Here is a 26,672-nt window from a genome sequence, read left to right as displayed (position 1 = left end):
ACTGCAATCCCTGCTAGCCATCATAAACTGCTCCTGCTGTCATACCGATTCTGCCGTCACACGGCTAAATGTCTGACCATTGTCTATGTGTATATCACCCCTCACTCTCCACCTCGCCATACCGTGCACATCTCCAGCTCCTTTACTTTCTGTATCACCCCATTACTTGTAGTATGTAAGCTCGTTGGAGCAGGACCCTCACCCCTATTGTTTCCATCAACTGAATACTATGTAACCGTGGTTCTGTAATGTTTGTACTTTGTCTTTCTGTATTCCCCCTGTCTATGTAAGCGCTGCGGAATATGTTGGCGCTATACAAATAAAGATTTTTATTATTATTATTATTACTAAGGTCACCATACTGTCACCAACTACTGAGTGAGAAGCATCTGGAAGAAGAATCAACTAACAGAACATTGGATGTGGAGAAAGCAGCATCTCACTTCATGAAAAAAATCCCCCTGAGGCCGTATTTACACATCCGAGAAAATTGCATGGGTTCTGTGCGGGACACACAGAACTTGAGTGATGTACTAACCCATTGCTTCCAAAGGGTTCATTTACAGGGGCGTTTTTTGTCTTGTACCAACAGTGCGAGATGGAAAAACTGAAGCAGGTCCTATTTCCGTGTGATTCACGTGTGAGAATAGGACTTGCAATGTGCGGTGTCCCAGCATGGTGTGTCCGTGAGGATCCCGGGTGCAACTCACTACCGGCCACTTAAATACGGTTCCTGAATATGGTGCTCGAAGTACTGAAGCAATAGGAGTAACCATAACACAGGCAGAGTAGTAGCAGAAAGTGAGTGGGATTTATATGCTTTCCAAGCACTTAGATGCCATGATGACATCCTCTAGTTCCTCTGCAGTTATACAGGATAGTTTCAGCTATTTGTCTCAGTGATTATGACTGCAGCAGATTCGTAGCATTGCATAATAGTAAAATGTTTCCATAGCAGCATTTGAATCTCATTCTTTGCAGAAATGTAACGCACAGAACAAAAAGTTCACACAACTGGCCCGCAGGAAATATTTACGTTTGCAATCTTACTGTATAGTACATCGATCATTGCTGCGCTGCCATGGATCACCAGTAAAAGGGCTCACATGGCATTCTCACTCTGGCTAGAATATATCGCTATGGATTCATTGCTCTTCATTATTTATATGGAATGGGTTTTCTGGGGACATTCCAAGCAGACTCACTCGCATTCAAATCTCAGATCTCTCATATTAGACTGCCATAAATTTATAAGGTTTGCATGTTGGTCTGTAAACACTAATGCAGAACATAAAATATTAAAAAGTTGAAAAAGTCTACCATCCATTTTCTATAGTCTAATAAATAACTCCTCTTGATGTCTATGGACCCGAGCACATCAGTATGGAAGGCCCCATTCAGAGCCTCCACTGCTTTCCGTTAAAATACCGAATGAAATAGCGCTATTTTGTCTCATACGATGCTGGTTTGAAGGTCGTTAACTAAATGGACCCCATTATAGTCAATGGGGCATTCGGCCAGTGGGTTGTATTTTGCCACTCCCATAATGCAGCAGGAAAACAGAACCCAAAGCGCTAATGTGAATTAGCTCACTTTTATCTCAGTTTTGGATTTCCATTTCTTTGTTCCGTTTTCAAAGCAGAGAAACAGAAGTAAAACAAATAAACTGATCAGAATGATTTCTGATTGCTTCAGTTCCGTTTTGCTTCAGTTGTTTTACTAGAACAAATAAGAGTGTTTTCACATCCATGTTGGGGATTCCACATTCCTGCTCCAATTGGGGAAGCGAAAACGGTAATCCCCACGGCCAAACGGTTCCCTCTCTGGATGGAATCGAACAGCGCTGAGTGGACCCCATTGACTATAATGTGGTCCCCCGTTTTCTGTCCACCTGGCCGGGTTTTAGACAGAAGAAAGGATGCTGCATGCAGCGCTTTTTCTTCTGGTATTTGCAGCCGCACCTGTGAGGGAGCCTCCGGTCAGAGATTCCGATGCAGATGTGAAACCAGCCGAACGCAGTCTGCTGCGCTACTTGTTCAAGTTTCATTTGTTTTGTTTACGTTAGTTTCTTAACTGTTCTGCTCAGTTTTTAACGTATTTTTTTTCTTTCTCAGCTCTAGTTTTATAACTGCACATGCTGTGTGATTCAACAGGTTTGTTAAACAGAAGTCCAAATAGATTCAAATGGAATAGTTTCCAATTGTGTCCGCCTCCCATTGAGTACCAATGTAAAAAGAAAAGTACAGCTCCTTTCTGTCCAATTTCCGTGTTCCATCCTAAGGGCTTATTCACACAAGCGTATATCGGCCACTGTTTTCATGGACGGTTGATATAAGCTACCATCTCAGCTGTCTTCCCCTTCCTTCCCCCTCGCCAGTTCACCTTCTCTCTCCTCCCCTCCAGCTGTTAGCAATGTGAGGGGGCGGAGCTAACCTCCGCCCCCAACCCTTCCACTCCTGCCTACGAACAAGGGGCGCAGAGGGGAGCTTTGCTCCACCCAGTCCTGCCCCCTCCCATTGCAAACAGCTGGAGAGGAGGAGAGAGGAGGTGAGCCGGTGAGGGAAGAGGAAGACAGCTCTGATGGTAGCATATATCGGCCGGCCGTGAAAACGGTGGCCGGTATATGCTCCTGTGAATAAGCCCTAAGGTTACCTTCCCACTATCGATAAAATTGTGCAAATTTTCGCACGATGCGAAAGCAAGTTAAAATGCAGAATTATGAAACCGATGCTTTTCAATGGTTTCATTCACATCGGCGATGTTTTCACTCATGCGATGTTGCGAGATTTAAAAATCGCTGTCTGCCCTATCTTTCTGCATTTTGTTTCTTTTTATCACACATGTGATAAACTTTTGAGATTTTCGCGCAATGCGTTTTTAACATTAGAAGCGCCCATTGTCTTTTGCGTTAGAAAATAATAGGCAGCAGTGATGGGATGGACAATTTTTCTCAGGAAAAAGCATTGCTGATGCTCCAAAATCGCCTAAGCAAAAACGATTTTGCCGTGATTTTCTCGCTGCGATATCGCAATCACCAATGTGAAGGAGCCCTAAGAGCAGAAAAACCTGAAAAAATAGATCCAATGAAATGAATTCAATGGGACTTATTTGTATCACCTTGTGCTCCTGGGACCTGTGCTTCTATGGGTTTCCTGGAGCACATTGCTGCAGGTATGGTGGATTGGGCTGGCTGATGGTGGGGAGTTCTCCAGCCAATCACCATCAGTCTGTGCACATAAATACCTGCCCCTATTACTAGAGGGTGTGGGTCATTATATCTCCTAACCTACCTGGGTGTTAGGATGCCTGGTGTGCAGAGCCCTGCCTGCCTGCCTGCCTGCCTGCCTGCCTGCCTGCCTGCCTGCCTGCCTGCCTGCGGTTCAGTTTGGTTTCTGTCTGTATTTCTCTTATCTGAACTCCGTCTGATGTTCTGTATCACCCGTCCGTTGGTAGTCAGACGCTTGATCCATGTTTGTTTGGTCTACCTGCCCATTGGTGGACGGACGCCCAAGCCTGGTCCTGTCACTCTTGTCTGTTGGTAGTCAGACGCTAGGGCCTTGTTTTGTCTGTCTGTGTGCCCAATGTGTTATGTCTTTGTCTGGTGTTCCTGCCTGTTACCATCTAGGGTGAGCCAGACGCCTAAGTTTCAGCGTGGGGCCTTTCCTTTTGGGTCAATCACCCCGCTGGTAGGCAAGGTTCCCTCTTTGTGATTTTAGTTGTCTTGCCAAGTTACTTTCACACGAGTGTGAATCTTGTGTGGGCTTTGTGTGTTGCGAGATGTTTAAAACTTGCACGAATCTGAACTCCATTCTTCTGAATAGTCGTACACATGAGCAATGTTTTCTGTCACAACGATGCTGCGAGGAAAAAAAAAATAGCCGCATCCCCTATTTTTTTTCAGGTTCCTCAGAACGTATCGTCATTTGATTTTAACGGAATCCTTAAATGCATCACATGGCACTCGCATGCTGTGTGTTGCGCATGTTAGTTGGATATGAGATTTCCTATTGAAATCCATGGAAAACGTTTCCGATCCTCTATTGCACCTGAAACACATGGGAGAGGAACGGAATTTCACAAGAGCAATGTGAGGTATTTTTTGTCTGAAAAGGGCCAATAATGGACAAAAGTTTACCTAGGTGGTAAGAAGTGCCCATTTTTAGCAATGGTAACAAACCATGGAAAAAAGTGGGACAATTTGGGTCAACTGGCAGGCTGGGGAGATGAGGCTAAGCTGTATAACAAAAACCTATCCTAGGACACCTCTATTTCAGGGCATTTCCACCAAATGTGTATGCACCCCCTACCAACACTGCCAAACCCTTTCTGCAGAAAGTCTGGGAACCAGCACCACCTAGAAAGTCCCCTAGAATTCTTCTCTTGCAAATGGCCAAATATGGATAGCAGTATAGATAACAGCATATATCTTTCCATTCATTGGGAGGAAGCATTTTCCCAAACGCTGCTTCCCAGAGGGAGGTACAACTTACAATAGCTGTGTGCTCAACAGACCACATAGGAAATACCCCAGGTGAAATGAGAGAGAACAACATGAAGTATTCGCTCTCGTGGTTTAGGAGTTCGAGAGACAATCTCCAACTGAACATAGTGATGTCATTCATTACCCATCAGAACGAGGTCATGCAGTGGTCTAATGGCAGTAAGAAAGATGATATATTGGGGCAGATTTATTAAGCCCTGTACACCAGTTTTCTGGCGTACTAAAGTCACTATTTTGATGCAGGTGCCAGAATTGTGGCTGTTTGCAGTCTTATGCTGTTCTTTCTAAGAGTCCAGTGGGCAGTCCAAATCAGTGATTGACAGCTATCTCTCAATTCCTAGTCATACAAGGAAGCCTGTCAATCACAGATAGGACCGCCCACTGGACTCCTAAGTCTAAACAGTGCAGGGGCATACATGAATAAAGTACAAGGTGTAATCATTCTTTATCCACAAACCTGTATATCCATCTGCTCAGCTCCTCTGCTCTATAACATGCTGTTTGCACATAGGACAACAGGTTCAATGAGATGGGTTATTTTTATGTTTTTAATCCGAAATACTGATTTTAGGGACTTCGGTCGTGAGGGATAGACTTTAATATCTGTATACATGCCAATTTCCATAGAGCTGGAAATATCCACGGGGACTGTCCACATATCTTGTCCATTTAGAGGAATATAACTAAATTATTGGCCCCCGTTTAATCAGTATTCCAAGACCAAAACAAAGTATGATCACGCCTAGCGTTCTGTATGTGTATATACTGTATGTCTGTATCACTTCCATGTTGTGCTTTTGTTACGATCATGGTGCTCTGACAGTGTATTTGACCATATAGGTACATGGACCTCCTTCCTGTGGCTTCAGCAGGTGAAGTTTTATTCTTGTATCATATTACTTTTCTATTAGAAATCCCGATAGAAGGTGGATATAGGCTATGGGGGGGGGGGGGCAGATGATCTTCCTCTGTACTGCAGCGTCTTGTGGTGCTATAAGAATGATTACTTCCCAGGCTCTGTCTTCTCCACTGTGAGGCTCCAAGGTGCTGTTGTCAGCCCATCTGCACCCCTGCAACACAACTACTTAGTTCTGCTACTGTATTGAGGTTAAGAACTTGATTCTGGGTCTGCATTTATGTGATGAGTTTGGTTCTGGTATTGAATGCATGCACTGATGTTGGTTCATGCTGTATTTGTGTTATGAGGTTGATTTTGGAGCAGTATTTATATACTCAGCTTGGCTTAGGAGCTGTATTTATGTATGGAGCTTGGCTCTTGAGCTGTATTTGTCAAGAGCTTGGTTATGGTGCTGTATTTCTCAAGAGCATGATTCTGATGCTGTATTTATGTACTGAGTTATTTTTGGTGCCATATTGATGTAATGAGCTTGGCTCTGGTGCCATATTGATATAATGAGCTTGGCTCTGGTGCCATATTGATGTAATGAGCTTGGCTCTGGTGCCATATTGATGTAATGAGCTTGGCTCTGGTGCCCTATTAATTCACTAATCTGTTCTGGTGTGTAGATGCTGCTATCTTACTTTCTGTAGAAGCAGTATACAGGCAGACTGCTTACCAGTGCAAACTATTTTGCTCTTTTCTCCTGGGGGGCACCAACACAGGGTGCCATCTAACCTCCTGGGGCTGGCACTGATCAGGATTCTATGCAGGATAGTGTCGGGGTCTTGTATGCAGCAGAGCTGTGCTACCAGCAGCTGACGCGCGGGGGCGCTGGCTCACGTCATCCTCGGTGACAGACAGCAGCGCTTGCAGATTTGCAGGCACATTGGGGCGAGGAGGTGTCAGGACGGAGGGCTGATGGATGCGAGGATGTGGGCTGCGGCGGAGCCCGTCCGTGAGTGCTGAGCGGTGCGGCCGGCCCCGGCGCTGGGAGGCTCCGTCGTGCACTAGGATGCTCGCAGGTGGCTGAGCGCCGCAGGAGAAGTGATGAGCAGCTGCGCCGGGACGGAGCTCGGCTGCGGTAGCGCTGTTGTAGCGGCACAGCCAGGATAGCCGGCGGGCAGGAGGGCTCCCTGCAGCACCATATGGAGCCGGCCAGCCCCGAGCCCAGGCTGCTGCAGAGCCATGCCGAGAAGAAGCGGCTGAACAGGGCACCTTCCCCGGCCAGACCCTTCCTGAAAGACTCCCATCCCAGGGCGCCCCCTGCCAAACCCTCCGTGCTGCCCCCCAAGTCCCCCAGCCCCGGCGTCAGACACCAGTCCTCCGGGCTGCTGGCCACCCACAACCGCTTGTCCAGGCGCAGCGGACCGGCCAAAGACAAGCCAAACCCGGCGAAGCCTGCCAGTGCCAAGACGGTGCTGCCCAGCAAGAGGGCATCCAGGCCGAGCCATGGGGCCGCGGAGCCGGGCGGCCGGAAGGAGACTGCCCCCTCCTCTCCGCTGACTGCAGCTGGCCGCAAGAGGGGGCACAGGCTGGAGCCCCCCTCACCAGCTGCATGCAGCGGGCTGCCCAGGGTCAGCCACACGGACAGCAGCTCCGACCTGTCCGACTGCCCCTCCGAGCCCCTGTCGGACGAGCAGCGCCCCCTACCTGTGCACAGCAGTGACAACGAGTCCGGCTGCAGCGAGCGGCTGGTGGCGGCTACCTTACCGGAGATCGTGCTGACTGCGGAACCTAGAAGTGATGGCCCCCGGCACAGGGGGGCCCCGAGTAAGAGCCCTGCCCCCTCGGGGCCCGGACAAGATGAGGAGCTGCTCAGGGAGCTGGAGGAGCTGCGCTCAGAGAATGACTATCTCAAGGTGAGGGCGATGGGGTAGGTGTGCAGCACCTTGGGGTGGGGGCCTACCTGTATCGGTTGGGCGATGGGGTAGGTGTGCAGCACCTTGGGGTGGGGGCCTACCTGTATCGGTTGGGCGATGGGGTAGGTGTGCAGCACCTTGGGGTGGGGGTCTACCTGTATCGGTTGGGCGATGGGGTAGGTGTGCAGCACCTTGGGGTGGGGGCCTACCTGTATCGGTTGGGTGATGGGGTAGGTGTGCAGCACCTTGGGGTGGGGGCCTACCTGTATCGGTTGGGTGATGGGGTAGGTGTGCAGCACCTTGGGGTGGGGGCCTACCTGTATTGGTTGGGTGATGGGGTAGGTGTGCAGCACCTTGGGGTGGGGGCCCTACCTGTATCGGTTGGGTGATGGGGTAGGTGTGCAGCACCTTGGGGTGGGGGCCCTACCTGTATCGGTTGGGTGATGGGGTAGGTGTGCAGCACCTTGGGGTGGGGGCCCTACCTGTATCGGTTGGGTGATGGGGTAGGTGTGCAGCACCTTGGGGTGGGGGCCCTACCTGTATCGGTTGGGTGATGGGGTAGGTGTGCAGCACCTTGGGGTGGGGGCCCTACCTGTATCGGTTGGGTGATGGGGTAGGTGTGCAGCACCTTGGGGTGGGGCCCTACCTGTATCGGTTGGGTGATGGGGTAGGTGTGCAGCACCTTGGGGTGGGGGCCTACCTGTATCGGTTGGGTGATGGGGTAGGTGTGCAGCACCTTGGGGTGGGGGCCTACCTGTATCGGTTGGGTGATGGGGTAGGTGTGCAGCACCTTGGGGTGGGGGCCTACCTGTATCTGTTGGGCGATGGGGTAGGTGTGCAGCACCTTGGGGTGGGGGCCTACCTGTATCGGTTGTTATACGCCGCACGCTGTATTTATGGGGGGGTTCTGTTCTATTCCGAGATGGACGGAACTTACACCGGAAAATAACCCATTCACACTTGCAATTTTGCACTATGTACATGAGGGGTACGTGCACACGGGCGTTTAAAAAGTTGCACCCAAAATTCTCAGGTGCAACTCGGATCGGACAGCACACTGACATCCCGTCCATCCATGTTCTGTCTGATGTGCAGGACACCAACCGTTCTTTGACCTGTACTGATGTCGTCCAACAATCAGACAAGAATTGGAGGCGCTGCAATATATATATATTTTTTTTCTCTAATGAATGGTGAAATTTTTGGATTAAAAATTGGACAAAAAAATTGTCCCCGTACCCTTATAGCCCGAGCTTGAAAAATGGCTGCATGTCCGGTTCTTGTCTGATTCTTGTGGGGAGTCCATGTTCGGTCTGATGTGAATGGCAGACAAGAATGTTGGGTGCAACGCTGAGAATACGACCGGAGTCAGATGTGACTGATGACGTCTTGTAAAGAGACCCGGTGCTGAGTGGACATGCGGGGGGCCAGGAGAGGTGGATATAGGCTCTTCCATTATGTTTCGTTATGAGGAACACGGACATATAAAAAAATTTGGACAACCCCTTTATGGGCTCTTGAACACAGGCGGAATTATTCCACCAAGACACAGCGGAATCCCCATGACGAAATGTCAATTGTGATGCACAATTCCAGACAGATTTAAGCCACTTTCAGTTCTGCGTCACAATCCGCATGTTAGCCGTGTAGAATTGGTGCAGAACTTTCCACAGGACCACAATGTCCTGGCGGAATGATTCCACCCGTGTGAAAGCACCTTCCGCCTCATCAGATCAGTGTTTCTCACTTCTGTTCCATTATAGCAGCAGAACAATGAAAGTACCGGTAGTCCTAAACCTGTCCTGTGCCGAGTGGCGCTCACGGACCTCATTACCTATAATGGGGTTCGTCAAGTTTTAGAAAAAAATAGCGATGCGTTGCACTATTTTCCCGACTAATCTACTGGAAATCATGACGGAGGCCGAGAGTGGAGCCTCCCCTGCAGATGAGAAGTTAGATATGCAGGAGATACCTGTCACTGCAGTGCTACAAGGATGGGTGAAGTGGATACAATGTAGTATCTGATTATGGGCATGTCCCACAGCGCCCGCTAGTAGACTGCACCTGGGTTATTCTCATCTGCCAGATTTGCAACTGACTTCTTTCCAGAAGCCCTAAACTTGAGTTCACATCCTGTTTTTGGTGCACTGATATCAAATGCGTTGCAACATTTTGCAATTCTGATGCTCAGTATACATGTGTAAGACACTTATTTGTAAATATAAAACCGTTTACAACTCCTCTAGAGCAGATTTGGCACAGAGACAAACTTTCTTTATCTTCTGGCATCCACCATAATAGTTGGTGGGTGATGTTGTGCCACTGTGTGGCCACTTGAAATCTCATCCAAGTGCTGTTTGAGGGCGTATTGTATTGCAATCCGCTCTTGAGGCATCATGTGAGCAGAAGTACTGACTCTTATTGGTAAAGTTGTGGTGGGATGTATCACGTCTAGAGATGAGCGAGCGTACTCGGTTCGGGTGTTTTTGCACTCGAGCACCGCTTTTTCCGAGTAACTGACTACTTGGACGAAAAGATTCGGAGGGTGTCGGGGGGCAGCGTGGTGGAGCGGGGGGTAGCAGTGGGGAACAGGGGGAAGCTCCCCCCCCCCCCCCCCGCTCATCCCCGGTGCCCCCCGAATCTTTTCGTCCGAGTAGTCAGTTACTCGGAGAAAGCGGTGCTCGAGTGCAAAAACACCTGAAAAGAGTACGTTCGCTCATCTCTAATCACGTCATCTCTCTATCAACTGCACTTCCTAAATAGGCTATTACATGGGTGCGTTGTCACCCACCAGCTTACATATAAAGTGTCTTGTCTCCCATATTTCGGAGATGTAAGGTCAGCGCTCTATGGGCTGTGATGTCATTATAGAATAACATCACAATGATTACATCACATCTGGGAGATGCAGATGCAATGTAGCGGTTAGATGATGAAACGCCATAGTACTGGGACAGCACACACTATCACATGGCAACTGTTCACAGATGGCATAGTTTATTACATATATCATCAATGCAGTGTTTGCCCCTCACGGTTCCCTGGTCCTGATGTAACCATATCCTTGTCTCTTCCCATTGGTCAGGAAGGACAAGCTGGCAGTGAGTCGTGTAATAGTCTTCAGTCTGATTTGCTTTCAGCAGGTCATAAAACTTTATAGACTTCATTGCAGGCAACCAGCAATGTCATCCGCAGTGAGTTGGTCCTATATTCTTCACAATTAATATCTGGGGAGGCTTTTTCTTTATGGTGACTGTCCTTCCTGCTGAACGAATTTCAGGAGCTGTCCAGGTCCTCCGTGGACAATATGCAGGACATACATATGTTTGTAACAGACATACCCAAATGTTTCTGTTTGGCAAATGCATGTCTAAAGAGTTTGCTTTAAGTTCAGATCTTTGCTGGTACTGGATAGAGTGCTATATTAGATACTATAATGAAAGTCATTGGGAAGACTGCACCAAACATGTCTATGTGTGGAGAAGACCTTGCATGGTCTATTACACAAGTGAGCCATATTGTTAGGTCATATTGACACATTCAGGTGGATGTTATCATTTACACCATTATTAGGGTGCATTCACACGAACGTATATCGGCTCGGTTTTCACACCGAGCCAATATACGTCGTCCTCATCTGCAGGGGGGGGGGGGGATGAAAGAGCCAGGAGCAGGAACTGAGCTCCCACGCCCTCTCTGCCTCCTCTCCGCCCCTCTGCACTATTTGCAATGGGGAGGGGTGGGGCTAATTCTCAGAACTTAGCCCTGCCCCCATCCCACCAGCCGTAGGCTGGATTCACATGAACGTATATCGTCTTGGTTTTTGCGCCGGGCCGATATACGTTGTCCTCATCTGCAGGGGGGGGGAGGATGGAAGAGCCAGGAGCAGGAACTGAGCTCCCGCCCCCTCTCTGCCTCCTCTCCACTGCCTCTCCCCATTGCAAATAGTGCAGAGGGGTGGAGAGGAGGCAGAGAGGGGGCGGGAGCTCAGAGCACTGCTCCCGACTCTTCCAGCCTTCCCCCCTGCAGAGAGAGACGACGTATATCGGCTCGGCGTGAAAACCGAGCCGATATACGTTCGTGTGAATGCGTACGTAGGGTGTATTCTGTGTTGGAAATTCACCCTTCCAACTTTAATAGAACTAATCAGCACCCAAAACACAACAAATCTGCCATATATGAACATGGCCCAACACTACATAAGTTCCTGACCTAATGGGCAAAATACGACTTGGTCATGACAGCAGAAAAGTACAGACAGAATACAAGTGTGCTTACTGCATATTCGGTTTCCTTCCCTATGAGCAGAAAGCTGCATTACAACACGACACAAAGAGCGGCAAAAATTAGTGATGCCTTTTAGGCTTATTAATTTTTTTTTAGCTAAGGAAGCAAGGCTAGAAAAATGTTTGGCGCTAACTGCTTTCGAGTAAACTCAAGGTGGCCATACACATTAAATAGAAGTAGGGTGAGAGCTGAACAACTATTGAGCGAGCAATCGGCGGGTGAACGATCGTTTCGCAGACGCAGTTGTACACAGTTTAATCCTTATTGGCCATCAGAGGGGTTAAACTGGCCGTTCTGTTACACCAAGTGACGGACAAACTATCTTTTTGGGAACGTTCTTTCAAGGAAAGATCTTGTGTGTACAAAAAAAGATCTCGTCTGACAGAATCTTCAGATGTGGCCAGCTTCTTTCCCGATGACGATCGTCTGCTAAAGCAATCCTTTATTATTAGATTTCCCTTGTTGAGTAATCGTTTTTGTTGAATTCATCCATTTTCTTCGTCTTTTGTCTGTGTATGGGCACCTTTAGGCCTTATTCACATGAGGGAGCTTCACTGCACACTGACCCATATACAGTCAACGGGGCTATACATAAGTGCCCGAAGGCCGTCCTGCTGACTATCGTCAGGCTAGCGTTCCTGTGTTTTTACGCAGAAGGCTAGTCATTCAAGTGAATGAAAGTGGAAGCGCCGGGGATCGTTCTGGCCACCTGCCTCCATTCTCATTACACAGGCGTTGAATGGCTCTTGTTTACACGGTTTGATAGTTGCTTGGTTTTTAGATCTGCTGAAGACCAAGCGCCTCCAACAGGTGAGCGATTTCTCGTTGGTGGCCACATGTCAGTGGGACAGAACTACAGACCAAATTGTTCGTCAACACGCCCAACATTTTGCAGTGGTGAGCTGGTCTATCGCGGCGATTTTGTACTACGCACGACGACATATCTCACGCATGCTGTCATGTGCACTCTGACTTGTTTCCTTTTTTGTTTAAATTTCCGTCTCTATGCGGCCATAGAGAACAATGGGCTCTCTTGCGTGTAATACACGGCAAAATAGAACATGCTGCGTTCTTTTCTGCATTTGCGTAATACGTGATGCATACATGCAAGTGTGAGCGAAACGGTGTAAGTCAATGTATTTGATTGGATGCGACTTTTTGCATATCATACAGTTGTAATACGCAATTCTAATATGCTCATGTGACCTCAGCCTAATGTACATAGGGGTGTCCCGATGTTAGAGGTTGGGGGGGAGAAAAAGGCTCTGTTTACATTTGCGTCTGAGTATTCTTTTCTATCAAGGGCACAGAGCCAGAATTTTAGCCAGGCATGGGCCGTTATGGAACAGATCCCATCGGCGGTCCATCTTGCCCCATGACATCTCACCGCACAAAATGACACAGTACGCTTATTTTGACCGTTTTTTGTTTTTCTCTTGTTTGATCTGCACTGGAGGCTGTAAATGGAGCTTTGATGCCGGGGTGAATGAAGTCAAAGAAGGATGGACTATGTTGGACTATGTTCTGGCAGGAGTTAAGCCGCTGCCAGAAGGGTCTGCACAGAGGCATATTTCACTGCTGCCTCCATAACAGGACAAGACAGTTCCTCCATAATATCATTTTCACATGTGGTGAACTTGTGGATTTTCAGTGTAGACTTGCACCAACAATCTGACTATTGTTTTACCAATCCCCAATCACTCATGGTGGGAATAATTAAAATAAATCAATAAATAAGAATCGGTGCCGATTTTACGCCAAGCCCCATACTTTCCAATATGTGATGGATTTTTTGGTGTGACTCTGCAGCGGATTTTGCCTTTGGCTGTTCTAACAATCAATGGACCATTAATATTTATATTCCGGAAAACTCTGTAAATTGTTTTGCACATCTACTGCAGTGGGAGGGGGGAGGCCCTTAGACTTATGGATTAGGAAGTGGAAGTGTATTAGTTTTTGACACCACAGTTACATCTACTTCCAAACCACATAAAAGCTTGATGGTAATGACTTATCCTGCCCAGTCACCTCATCAGCACACATCCCAATAGTTTCCTGGTAACTGGATCTATGTCCTGCTTGTACTTCTTCCTATCCATATGGGCAGGATATGGAGAAGAACCATGGCAGCCATCTACAGCCACACGGAAGCCTATATTATTTACAGTACTGCTAGATTAGTGCTGCTTGGGTCCCATAACGGCTGTAGGCTCTGGGGGATCTCCATTGTTTGGGGCATCCTCTGAGCCAGACAATCAGAACCCCCATATCCGTGGATGCCCGAGCTGATAATAGGGTAGTCCAGCCCTCGGCATTCCAATCAGCATTTTACTAGATGAAATGCCGCGCTATTTTGTGAGTGATATTCGGCCAGATCTACGCCAGAGGTTCAAAACGGAACCTCCGAAGCAGCTGTGAATGGGGCCTTAGAAAAATATACAACTCTTTTACACAGATTTTAATTTATTTTTTTGTGGATTTTTCCTTGGCTTTTAAGAAACCACATAAATTTCATGCATTTTTACCTGTTTTTTTTTTTTCTTTTAATATAGAAACACTTTATTTTTTTTCTGTTTGTAAAAAGACACTAAACCTACTTGCTGCTTAAAAAAACAACAAAAAAAAACAGATACTATGGAACCAAATAAAGTCACCCAAAGTAAAAAAAAACAAACAAAAAAATCCCTAATGTTTATAGTTTATTTAATAAATTCAGCTGCATCTGACTGCAATGTTATAAAAAAAAACCACATGGTCTGCATTAACCCTGCAATACTGCACCTCCATGGACAGACATTAATACGACGGCAGGCGAGGAAAATGTTCACTCGGTCGGCTTTTTGACATAAAAAAAAGTTATGAAGATGATGACTTTATTTTTTGGATGTGGTTATACATCATCATACATGTAAGAGCTCAATACAGTTCTGTTGTACTAAAAGAAATTAAACTAATAGCGCTCTGGTCGCACCAGCTTGACAATTTGATCAGGTGAATTTTCCCCCATGGTGTATTCCAGGGTTAGGCCTCATGTCCACGGCACACGCGGTTTTTTTTTTTTTTTGCAGGAGATTGCAGATTGTGTTTTTTCGCCACGTGAATGTATGCGGATGCACTGCGGATCATTCACGCGGAAAAAATCTGCTACCCCACCTCCCTAACTGATTTTAGCTTTCAAATCCACAGCGGATCCACAAATGTATTTAAATGTATTTGCGAATGCACTGCGGACCTTAAGCTCCTATAGAGATAAATGGAGCCACTTCTGTGCATGATCCGCGAAAAAATGGAGCATGCTGCGATTTATCCGCGCATGCAAATCATTTAAAATTAAATCAGCAGGTGTTAAATGAAGTGCGGATGCCCCATGCTTCTCTATGGGCGGCTTGAACTGCCGATCACCCGCATGGATTTTGCAAATCAAATTCGCCCATACCTATAGCATTTTAAGGGTTTTTCCAGGCATTTAACCCCTTTCAGTACTGATGACTTTTCCTCAGGATAGGTTACCTGTAGCTGATTGGTGGTGGTCCATCACTTAGGATCCCCGGATCTCAGCCCCCACACTCACTGTAGCAAGCTGACAGTTACCGGCTCCGTCCTGCATTAAGGGTGGAGCTGGAAGTGCTATAGCACCCATTGATTTCATTGGGAGTGAAGCCTTCTATAACACTTCTGGCTGTGACCCCAAGTTTCTTCCATTGGTCAATGACAACGCTCTGATGCATTGCGATTCCTCATGGCTTGTGTGTAGCGGCATAACCCATATATCCAAGAGCGGGCAGTTCCCGTTACACACTATGGCTGACGTCTCCACGGATCTGTATCTTGTGTAGCATGGTTTAGGACACGGGACATGCTAATAAGACATGAGACTGGGGTGTCCAAATACTTTCAGTAGGATAGTGAAACAACGTATTATAGAATTTGTGAAGATTTCACATTGATGTAATTTGAACTCTGGGAATATGGGTCATTGCTCTACTGTACCTAATGAAGGGGGTAAAAAGTCCCAGAATATACCACCACTTCCTAATTGATGGGGGTCTGACTGCCATGACTCCTACCATTCGCCTGAACTTGTGATACTTCCCACCATCCGCTTTGTAAGATACTACAAAATAGCCAAGAACTGCCAGAGTGACCATTGTTCCTTTTGTGTTTTAGGATCAGTGGGCGCCCACGGGGTCCGACCCCCACTAATCAGAATGTTATGGTTTATCCCAGTGATTTTTCCATGACCTTAAAAGATGGTAAAACCCCTTTAATTCAGTAAGCCCATTCTTGATTAATATCAGCATCTCTTCCAGTACTATACATGATATAATGTTATTACTATACTTCTAGAATGACTATTAAGTATTCTCCAACAATCAAACCCTGTCTGTGTAGCTTAACTGTTCTTTTCTTTCTGGTCCTACAAAGTGTTAATTTTAGTCCTTCTATTTCCACTTTGAGTCCAGACGGGAGAGAATTCCCCTTGAGAGCATCTTTTCTGTTGTGTGATGTTTTGTGGTTACTCCCTTGCAGGGGGTTGACTTGAAAGCATAGTTGTAGAATAATGGGCACTCTGGCAGAGATTAATCCATTACCGGTGGGGTGAAGTCCCCACGGAGCGCGTCCCCTCATTGGGCATATCCATATCCCACCAAGCTGTAGAGGAGCCGGAGGAAGCTTATTAGGTCATGCTTCATTCCGTGTTTAAAATTAAAGATTAACCCCTTACTGTGGCACGCACGGATACCACTGCCGGGGGCTTCTAGCGTGTAGAGTGTGCATCCGCTCTGCGTTCTCGGAGCAACAGATGAGCCACATTCTTCACTAGGATGGAGTCTTTTTCTGCAGCTTTGCACATCTGGTTGGGCTATAGTCTGATAAAAAACTAGGTCACCTATTTTGTATACACGTGAATGCCGAGCTCTATAAATATATCTGTATATCTCATGCTAGATGCTATATTAAAGCTTGCAGGAAGGGCTGATACACCTGCACATACATCCAGACAGTCTGTAGTGATATCCGTGTAGTCAGTGGTGATTATTCTGTAGAGGTAATGGATCTCTAGTGGGTTACGTCATATGGACACATTTACGGTACTCGCCTCCCCGGAGGCTTCATTACTTCGTTATGCCACCATTATCTTGTACTGATGGGTCTCTTCCTGTTTTCTCATGTCAAATATAGATACAGTTTATGAGACAAGAAGATATGGAATTAGGCAGGAAAAAGTTTTGCAATTTATTTGCAAATAGTGAATTTATAGCTGCGGATGTGCGTATATCTTGCATTGAAAAAGCACTCATGCATTACTGCATTCAACCAAACCCCACCGATGGCATGTGGTAATGGCGTAAAGCTTGCAAGCCTCCTGATGGCGGATTAAATGGTCAAATGTGACCAAAAAAAAAAATTACTTGACTCCTATATCTTTAGAATAAGGTGCCCAAATATTTTATTTGTACCTGGAGCCATACTTTGCAAGGCAGCAGTGCTAACAACTGAACCACCAGGCTTGGTCTTCCTTTTTTTCGGGGGAGGAGGCAGAGAAACACAAAGAGAGAAGTCCATGCAGATGTTGTCCTTTGGACAGATTTCAACCTAAGACCCCAGCACTGCAAGGTAACACTGCTAATGACTTAGCTACCGTGCTGCTGCTTCTTTCTTCCTCCACCTCCTCTCCCTACTCCAGAGAGGAGGAGAAGAAGAAAGTGAATGAGAACAAGGGGGAGGAGAGAGTTCTTACTTTTCTCCTCTGGAGAAGCAGGAGTAAGAAGAACTTTGGTGGCTCAGCAGCTAGCGCTGTTGCTTTGTAGCGCTGCTGTTCTAGGTTCATGACTGTTTATGGACAACATCTGCATGGAGTTTTTATGTTTGTTTATTATTTTTGTTCTTTAATTCTTCTCCATTCTAGGGAGGAGGAGATGAAGTGTGGTGGCTCAGTTATTAGCACTGCTGCCTTCAATGCTGGAGTTCTAGGTTCAAATCTGTTTTAGGGCAACATCTAGATGGAGTTGTTATGTTCTCTGTGTTTTATTCCAACTGTTCTTCTCTTTTGGAGCAGAAAGGGCAGGTGTGGTACTCAGTTATTAGCACTACTGTCTTATAGTGCTGGAGTCTAGGTTCAAATCTAACTAAGTTTGACATCTGAATGGTGTATGTGTTCTTGTTCTTTTCTTCCCTTGGAGAACAACAGTCAAAAGTGGTGCCCTAGTTGTTGACTGCTTTGCAGTCCTGGAGTCTTGGGTTCAAATCTGGCCAAGAACAATATCTGAATGAGCGTTTTCATCGTCCATGCATGTGGTATAGGATGTGAACCTAGGATCCCAGCCCTGAAAGGTAATGGTGCTAACAACTGAACCACATTCATACAAACACACCTACACCTCTTCTATTTTAAAAATGATTTCCAGGTGATTTTTGCTAAAAAATCAGATTTGGATGACCTGATCCGATTTAGCAAAAATCAGCCCAATTTTACTGCCCAGCTAACCAGGAAGACTGATAGAAACTAGATGATATATCTGCTCATTAAGTTTTTCACATTTATTTTGTTTAGTTCATCTGTCTGGAAAAGTACTGAATACCTCCAATCTGCTCCTCACCTGCTACTACCCTATGCCAGTGACCAAGGAAACCGGGAGGGGATAGTGGAGCAATAAAAGACTGGTTAGGTCTTTTATTCGGGAAAGATAATGGGGAGGGCGAGCCCTCCTTTTTTTTTTTATTTCAGGCTTCCAGAAAAAGACAAAAGAGGAGTCCTTTGTGAAAGGCATATTGCTAGTTATTCTTTTTTCTTTTATACAGGAAGAACAGGGACAGTGAAACACATGGGGAAGGGGCAGACCTAATGTGAGATTATAATTGGCTTGGACTGGGGTGTTGGGCTCTTCAGTGACTGAATCTTTATTTATACCACCCCAAATCATAATGCTTTTTTACTGTATGGCTACAGATTAAGCTTGGCTTAGGTTTTATTAAAGGGCATGTGTTCTAAGAAAATGACCTGTTAGATCTGAGTGGGATGCAAAATGCCTCGTTTGGTTAGGATGCAAAGAACGGTTATAGGCGCAATCTACTAATGCGGAAAACACACACATATATATAAAATAAAAATAATGAAACCCAAAAGTGGGGAAATGGGAAGTATTACCCAAACCTACTAATGCGATTCGACCCTACCTAAAGGTGGAGCACTTGCCCTGATGATGGTAACCCCATGTCAGGTACCTGGGGCGACTCTCTTTTATTGGAAAACAAGGATAATGTTTGCAATAGATAACATTAGATATTGTATAGATGTAAAACAAGCGCATGATAAAGCAGGTGAGATATCAATGTAGAAATAGCAATAGTCAGGCGATAGATGTTACAGCACCCCAAATACACTTAGCGGCAAACAGACTTATCTGACAGTGAAACAGGGCAGGAGCCGCCAACTAGGCCAGAAAACCTTCAGACTAGAAGTATAACCAGCATACTCAATGAGGAGGAGCTGCAATAAATGTGTACACACAAGCGCCGATTGATGGGCCTGTACACATGCATCCCAAGCCGAACCATCCATCCACACAGCAGAGGAGGAGTGCTCATGACCGCGCCAAATGCCAGAGTGACATTGGGCATACAAAATAACATTACCCCGGTCTCACTCTGGCATGACCAGTGAGCCATGATATGACTTATTTGTTTAAATCATTTTTTTTATGTTAAACATATATATTTTTTCCTGTCACTGTGTATATTTAAAAAAATAAATCTTGCAGTTTTCACTCTGGCCACTAAGCCTAATAATAATCTGACACTTCCTGTTCTGTAGTCGTCTCATTATCATCACAAGCAGGATTACAGTGAAAGCTGACACCTAGACAGGGTTGTTACAAATGATCTTTCCAATTTAAAACACTTAGAGCTCCCGTTTAATGACACTCAGATACATTAATTTGATATCAATAGAAACAGAAACTCAAAAAGTTTTGTTGCACGTCATCAAAACTGTTTTCCACATGGAGGTGTTCAGTATGACCCCCCTTTGTCACTGGACACACATGGAACCTGTAGTCAAGTTCTTGCCATACATGTGGTGTATCCCGATTGACTGATGCAACGGCTTCTGTGATGCTGCAGATCATGCATGGTGGGTGATAATGGGGGAATGCAAATAACACTCCCCCGGAGAAAAAAATCAAAGGTGTAAGGTCCAGGGAATGTGGAGGCCAAAGGAAGAAATTCACTGTCACCGTGGCCAATCGTATCTGTTTGGTAGTCGCCTATTGAGCTCACTTCCCGTCCCGGCTGCGGTCATATATGTGGTGTCCAGGTACATAATAACCGGGATTGTTTCCTTGTGGAAAAAGAAGGGTCCGTAAACTTTCCTACAGGTTGTAGCGCAAAACACATTCACCTCGGGGGAGTTCCACATATGTTCCATGTAGACATGTGGATTTCTTCCCACCCATTCTACTAGAAAAAGAACACTGCTGGAACACATTCAATAAAATGGCCATTTCAATCTGGGCGTGGTTGTGTCCAGTACGCAAAAAAGCAATGCCTGTAGGCTCCAAAAGTGTGGTAAAATACGCAGATACACGCTCAATAAACCCTCATTCACATCGCAAATACGTTGTGCTGAAACATGTGCAATTGTGCATGTACACATGTGAAGGAGCCCTAAGGCCGCCTGCACACGGGCGGAAATCCCGCGGCGGGATTTCCCGCGGGATTTCCGCCACTGAAAGCCTGCATAGGAGTGCATTACAATACGCACTCCTATGCAGACGGCTGCGGTTTGGCTGCGCGAGATCTCGCGCGCCAAACAAACCGCGGCATGTCCTATTTTTGTGCGGGGCTCGCAGAGCCTCGCACAGAAACATCACTCACCTGGCCGCCGGCTCTGGTCTGCGCATACGCCGACTGCCCGGCAGCCGGCACATGAAAGAGCCGGGGCCGCCGGGCACGGGTGAGTACGCGCTCGTCTCTGCAGGCGCTCGGGTCGGGTCCCGCGGCGAGAATTCTCGCTGCCGAATCCGACCCGCTCGTCTGCAGGCGGCCTTAGGCTGTAATTTACAACTCCAGTCTTTAGACTCTGTAATTTAACCCTTTCCAATCCACTGTCTGATGTCTGAAGAGATTATGATTTAAGGCTGTACAGCTCCGATGTTGGAAGACGTCCGTTGGGGTTCTCCTACTGTATATTGCCAGCCTCTCTGCTGTCGGAGCCTATCCAATGTGTCACCTCATGCAGTACTGGCTTTAGCCAGCATATAGCGCTGTTGTATAATGACAGAAAAAGAGAAAGCCCCCTAGGAAAACCAGAATACAAATTGGATTGGAAAGGGTTAAAGGGAACCTGTCTCTTGATTCGAGGACCCTAAACGGCACAGTTGTGTAACGTCGCTGGGGAAAGGCTTCATGAAGATGCCCCTGTATATATTGTCTGTTTCATCAATATGTATAACATAAGCTTGTAATGTAGCACATGTTGTATGCTGATTCCTGTAGAGTCACGCAGTCTGGTCTTCAAAGCCTCCCTTCCATCTAGATTGACATCTTGCTTCCTTCTCCGGGTTTCGCAGATTGCTTGGTACCCCTGGGGCATTAGTGGAGCAGCGATGAAGCGGGCAGACTACACCTTGCTGCTGCACTGGGCATGAGCCGTAAGAGAGGCAAACTCAGAAAGTACTTTGGTCCTTTAGGGGCTCAAACCTCTGTTTTGTTCTGCAGATAACGGTATCACATGGTGTATGGAATAGAAAATAGGAACAGCAACCACTTTTAAGGCTCCTTCTACACAAGCAGATTCTCTTTCATACAAGCAAGTGACGTCACCGCTGACTTGTGCGCATTCGTGCAGCCTGCTTAGGCGAATGCATCGTTGGCTCGTTCAAACGAGAATGGTTCCGTTTTTCACATTCGCTGTTAGTGAATTAGAGCGACTGATGAGCGAATGAGCCAACAATGGTTTTTATGCCTGCATAAAATAAACGACAAAAAGTGACTGATTCTCGTTCGCCTTCCGTTTTTTTGGCTGCGTTTAGACCGGGCAATCATCAGTCACTTTTGTTTGTTTAAACAGTTTTTTAATGTTAATTGTTCCATCTAAAAGCACTTTTAGATCAAATCTTTAATTTTCCGACCTGTGGAATAATAAAGCAGGGCCTGCCTGCTGTGCGCAGCGCCTCCAGCGCTCCTCCTCGGCTTCTGTATGTGATGCTGGAAAGTTTTCGAACTGACTTGCCAGCGTTAGTAATTCTCCTGCGTTGTGTTGGCACATGTCTGGGCAGCAGAGAGTTCACCAAGGACTTGCTTTTATTGTGCATCTTCTGCCAGCTTGGTGCTGGGTGATATTAAGCTGTGCTTTAGGCGCTGGAATGGCTAATGCGTTTTCATGTCCCAGCACAAGTCACTTGTTCTACATGCTTCTTGTGAGATTCATTTCCATGCTGTCACAGCTGCTTAGCTTCATATGTGTCTCTCCGCATGCTGTGATATGAAGCTGGAGTGTCACCGTCAACTATTGTGTCAGCCATCTCCGTTCTCGTCTTTACAAACTAGACATCGCCACAAGCTCTGCTCCTTGGCCACTTTTCTTCTAATGTGAAGACAGGGTAAGACCCGGTTCACATCTGCGCTGAAACCTTCGTTCTGAGGTTCCATCGTGGATTTGCCACAAAATACAGAAAAAAATAGCGCTGCATGCAGCGCTCTTTCTTCCGGTGAAATGCAGAAGTGAAGTGCAGCTGAGCAGAAACTGAAGGACCCCTTTATAGTCAGTGGGGTCCATTTGACGCTGTTCGGTTTCATCATAAGACCACCCGTTTGGCCAGGGGATTCCCCTTTCCTGCTCCCCGAACGGAACCCCCGCGACTGATGTCCTCATTGGTAAAAATCACCGAAATGTCTCCTCCTGTTCGGTCATGTGCAGCAATGCCACCCATGTTCTGGGGGGTTGTCTGCCACCCTGGGTTTATGATTAAGACTTCCACAGTAAGGTCACGTTCACATGTTCAGGTAGTGGTGTAGTAGGAATCGCCACCATGACTGTATCTGAAACTTGTAGCAAAAATGTGCCAATATGTGGTGTTCTGCTGTGGCTTAACACAGTGATTGACAATTCCTTTTTCATTGGCACCATGTGTGATGACACGGCTAGTGACAATCGCCTCCAGTGTCCCTGCACCATGTTCTTACTACTATCACTTTATGGATAACATATGCATTACTACCTGGTTCTAAGAACCCTGTATAGTCTCTTCAAGATGTGCATGTACAATGCAGCACATATGTAAATGAGCATCCAGTCTAAAGGCCCATTTAGATCCAACGATTGTCGCCTAAAATTCGCTCAAAGCCGCTTTTTGAGCGAGAATCGTTGGGTCTTAACGCACGGACATCATGCAGTTTTGTTAACTATTCGCTCATCTTTGTCTTCAAGCAATCTGAAAGACAACAATGAGCCTTATCAGTGCCGCGGGCTGAGTTCTCAGTGGGATACTGCTGATACTATTGTTTCAGCTGGTATCCTGCTCGGAGAACACAGTAAAAGACGATCAAGACAAGCAGTCCAGCTGTGTTCTGTATACCCCACTGGGAGCGCTCAGCTGGATACCAGCTGAGTGCTCCGTGAACACAGCAGGAGTATGCAGAAGACAGTGCTCCAGCTGTGTTCTGCATACCCCGCTCGGAGCACTCATCTTTTCGTAACGCACAGCTGGTATACAGCTAACAGCTGTATGCAGAAGATAGCGCTCCAGCTTGTCTTCTGTATACAGCGTGAGCCTTCATTTACACACTTATGCAAAGTTAACGCTCAAAACTGTGACTCAAACCACCGTTTGAGCGATTTTTAAAGCAATTATTTTGCCGTGTAATGCATACAACGATTATCGCTCAAAAATGTCTTTTGAGTGAATTTAGAGCAATAATCGTTGTCTAAGTGGGTCCTAAGACTGGCTTCATGCGAACGTAATTGCACATGTAGCACACAGTGAACAGAACCCATTGATTTCAAGGGGAAGGGGAAAGACCCCATCTGGAACTTATTAGACTAATTTGCAATTCCAATTGGTGCGTCTGTTTGCTGCACACAAATGAACACGCCTTGTGGGCGCAAAAGGCACAGTAAAATACAGTAATGCGTGCGCAAAAGAAATCGCTCATTTGCAAATCCTCATGCTCTCGTGTGAAGGGGGTCTAAGGGTCCGTTTAGACGAATCGATTCCTCATGTGAATGAGTAAATGACGTCACAGTAAGCTCGTTCGCCCGTGCAGCCTGTTTATACGTAGTATCGTTCAGTCTTTAACATTTACCTTATAAGTGAATGAGAACGACTGGGCGATCGGTGTTTAAACTGAACGATTTATGATCGAGCCAACACAAAATGAATGAGGAACGAAAAGTGATTGATTATCTTCGTTGTTCAGTCGCTGGCCGTGTTTATACTGAACAATTAACATCCATTTTCGCTTGTTTAAACATTTTTTTGACGGCTCATCATTCCGTCTAATAGAGCCTTAATAGTTCCTTAGAGGCGTGATTGTCCGCCTGTACTGGATGGTGGACACCATGTACAGTGCACTATATAAGAGCCCTGTCAGACTCGCTGATGGGAATTCCCAATGCATTCTCCAGCAGGGGAGTGGATGCATATGTTTCATTCAATATTCCCATTCTGTCTGGAAATAGAAAGCCGCTCGTCATTTCCATTTATAATTTGTGGTTCCTGAGCTGTGACTGCCATCACACAGACCTTATTAATCTGTAATAAATGCTGTGACCTCACTCCACTGTACCAGATGGTGGGACGACGGATATTACAGGTCATTCTCTTCTAATTACACACTTCCAATTGAGCTCATTAGCGTGGAGGACTCCTTTCTCTTTATCTAACTTCTTGTGTTACATATAAAGAGTTGCAATGTCATCACTGCAGGACGACACTAGAGACCTCGAGAAGTCCTGGAGCGGTGTCATTGGGGGGGCGTCCGATTTTCCAGGCGAATGTTCCCTATTTTATTATTTTCTGCCCTTTCCTGTCGGCTGCTGAATTTTGAAATGTCCCGGACGACCTCTTTAAGCTTAGAAATAGAGTACATGAGCGAGCGCTTCTTACTGCTCTGCTGCCTTTACGGTATGACAGGTCTTCAGCCTGATGACCACATGGACTTGGGAAAGGACTTCTTGTCCCAAATGTTGATCCAGGTGGAAAAATTCTGCATTCTTTATTACTATTCCAGAAGCTGTAGCTGCTGTGAATATTGAAAGTAGGAAAGTACTGGATACAGATAAAGTATTTTACCTGAACCCCCATTTCCCTCTCATATAAGAAGGTGATTAGTTGCCTATACTGGGAATGACTGGTTTATAGCCTAGTGTTGTAGCCACAGAGGATTTTCTGGATTCATTTGACATAAGGACGAATTTGGATTTACCCTTTTACTTCCATGGGGTACCGCTAGGAAAAACAGATTGCTGCTGGCAGCCTATTTTTGACATGGTCATTGCTAGGCTGCGGTGACCCAACCCAACCACGGTGGCCATTGGCTAGCATGTGGGGACGGGGTTTAAGCTACATGCTGGTCCGGCAGCACGGAGATGCTATAAGTGTTCATTGAGATACCTGTAAACAGTTGTCAGTAATGTAATGTAAGGATAATGTATTAGCATCTCATTCTTATGGTCCACTTCCTTTGCGAAGAGCCCATCTGTGAGCCTCCATCTGTCTTCCACCTGCAGTTAATCGTCATCTGACACGTGTTCTTCATTTGTTTCTTAAGACCAGTTATTGTTGGACCTTTTATGCTGCAGTTAGATGGCCATATAAACTAAGGTTGCTGATATTGGTTACTTGTAAGGTCATATTAGTTGCATTCTGAGATCAACGATTCTCGTCCTCCAGACTTCTAGATCTAAAAAGGAGTATTTCAATGTTACGGTAACTCTGAACAACTTCCGAAAGCGAATGTTTGTCTAGGTTGGATTTCTCGCCTGTTGTAACTAACAGAGGGAGATCCATACATTGCACCTTTAGTTTTTCTGTCTTGCACCATCAGTACAAGTCGAAGATAACCCATGAAAATGAACCCATTAGAAGTAATGGATTTATACATCACACAGGTGCTGTTCGTTACACAAACGCACAGAACTCGCACAATTTTCTCGGCTGAGTAGTAACAGCCTGAGTAAGATTTGGAGATTCCTAAGATTTTGTTTTTCGGGGCATACTGGCATGAAGGCGTTCATTTTGATAGATCCATTTTTAACAAACTGAAACAGAAGCATGGAGAATCCACTGATTGATCCGTCAGTTTTAGTTCTTTTTGGTTTGTTTTTAGAGTTTTAGGCTAGCTGGTATATTTTTAAACTTAGGCCGAATGCATACGACCGATACGGATTTTCTCATGTGGATTTACGCTGTGGAAGAACTGCAATTGTAAATAAAAATGGTTGCGATTGATCGTGGATTTTCACACGTGGGAAAGAAGAAAAAAAAACGCACAGCCTACTTTCTGGTTCTCTGTAGCAACCACCTACCACATCGCCGTACATCCGCAGTGTCATCACAGAGGTACTGCGAGTAAAATCGCATCCATAGAGATCTATTGAGCTCTCTCATGCGTGATCCGCGCTAAAATTTGACACGCAGCGATTTTTTTTCACATGTGTGAATTTCTGCGATAAAATTCCACCTGTCTGTATTAACCTGTGGAAACTAATTGACTTTTATGGCTGCGTGCAATAGCGGAAATTCCGTACGGATTCACGCTGCGGAAAATCCGCCCATGTGCATTAGCCCTTAGACATAGTAGGGTTTCCGTTAAGGCACAAAAACCTGTGTTCAGATGTTTGATGTAGGTGAATAGTAAAGTGCCCTACAAACAATGTGTGTTTGTTTTTGTTGCATTTTTTTCTCACTTTTGTTGCATTTTTGGGTCCATGGAATTTTTTTTCAAATCGCAGCATTCTCCGGGTCTGGTGTTTTTCTAGCATTTTTCCATGGGCTTAATCATACGAAAAAAAAGAAACAATGTGAGAGTTAAAGTCACCTAAAAACAGCCAGTAAAAACGCAAAGCATCATTCAATTAGCTGTAATGCCATGGCCAACAGTGGAGTGGTTTGCTGCTACT

General features: G+C 46.0%; 1 protein-coding gene across 5 annotated transcripts in view; it reads left to right on the top strand.

The window, feature by feature from the left end:
* Positions 1-6,270: 6,270 nt before the first annotated feature.
* The window catches only part of MTCL1 (microtubule crosslinking factor 1), a 142,079-nt gene continuing 121,677 nt past the window's right edge, over positions 6,271-26,672 (top strand). For all 5 annotated transcript variants that reach the window (XM_066579562.1, XM_066579560.1, XM_066579563.1 and 2 more), the window contains exon 1: positions 6,271-7,261. In XM_066579562.1, the coding sequence (XP_066435659.1) occupies positions 6,548-7,261 (714 nt within the window). In that variant the 5' untranslated portion in view covers positions 6,271-6,547. The remainder of the gene's footprint in view (positions 7,262-26,672) is intronic.

This window comes from Eleutherodactylus coqui, chromosome 9 (genome assembly GCF_035609145.1).
Source record: "Eleutherodactylus coqui strain aEleCoq1 chromosome 9, aEleCoq1.hap1, whole genome shotgun sequence".
Classification (NCBI taxonomy): domain Eukaryota; kingdom Metazoa; phylum Chordata; class Amphibia; order Anura; family Eleutherodactylidae; genus Eleutherodactylus; species Eleutherodactylus coqui.
Note: the sequence above shows the minus strand (reverse complement) of the source record. Positions and strands in the feature narration are given on the sequence as shown.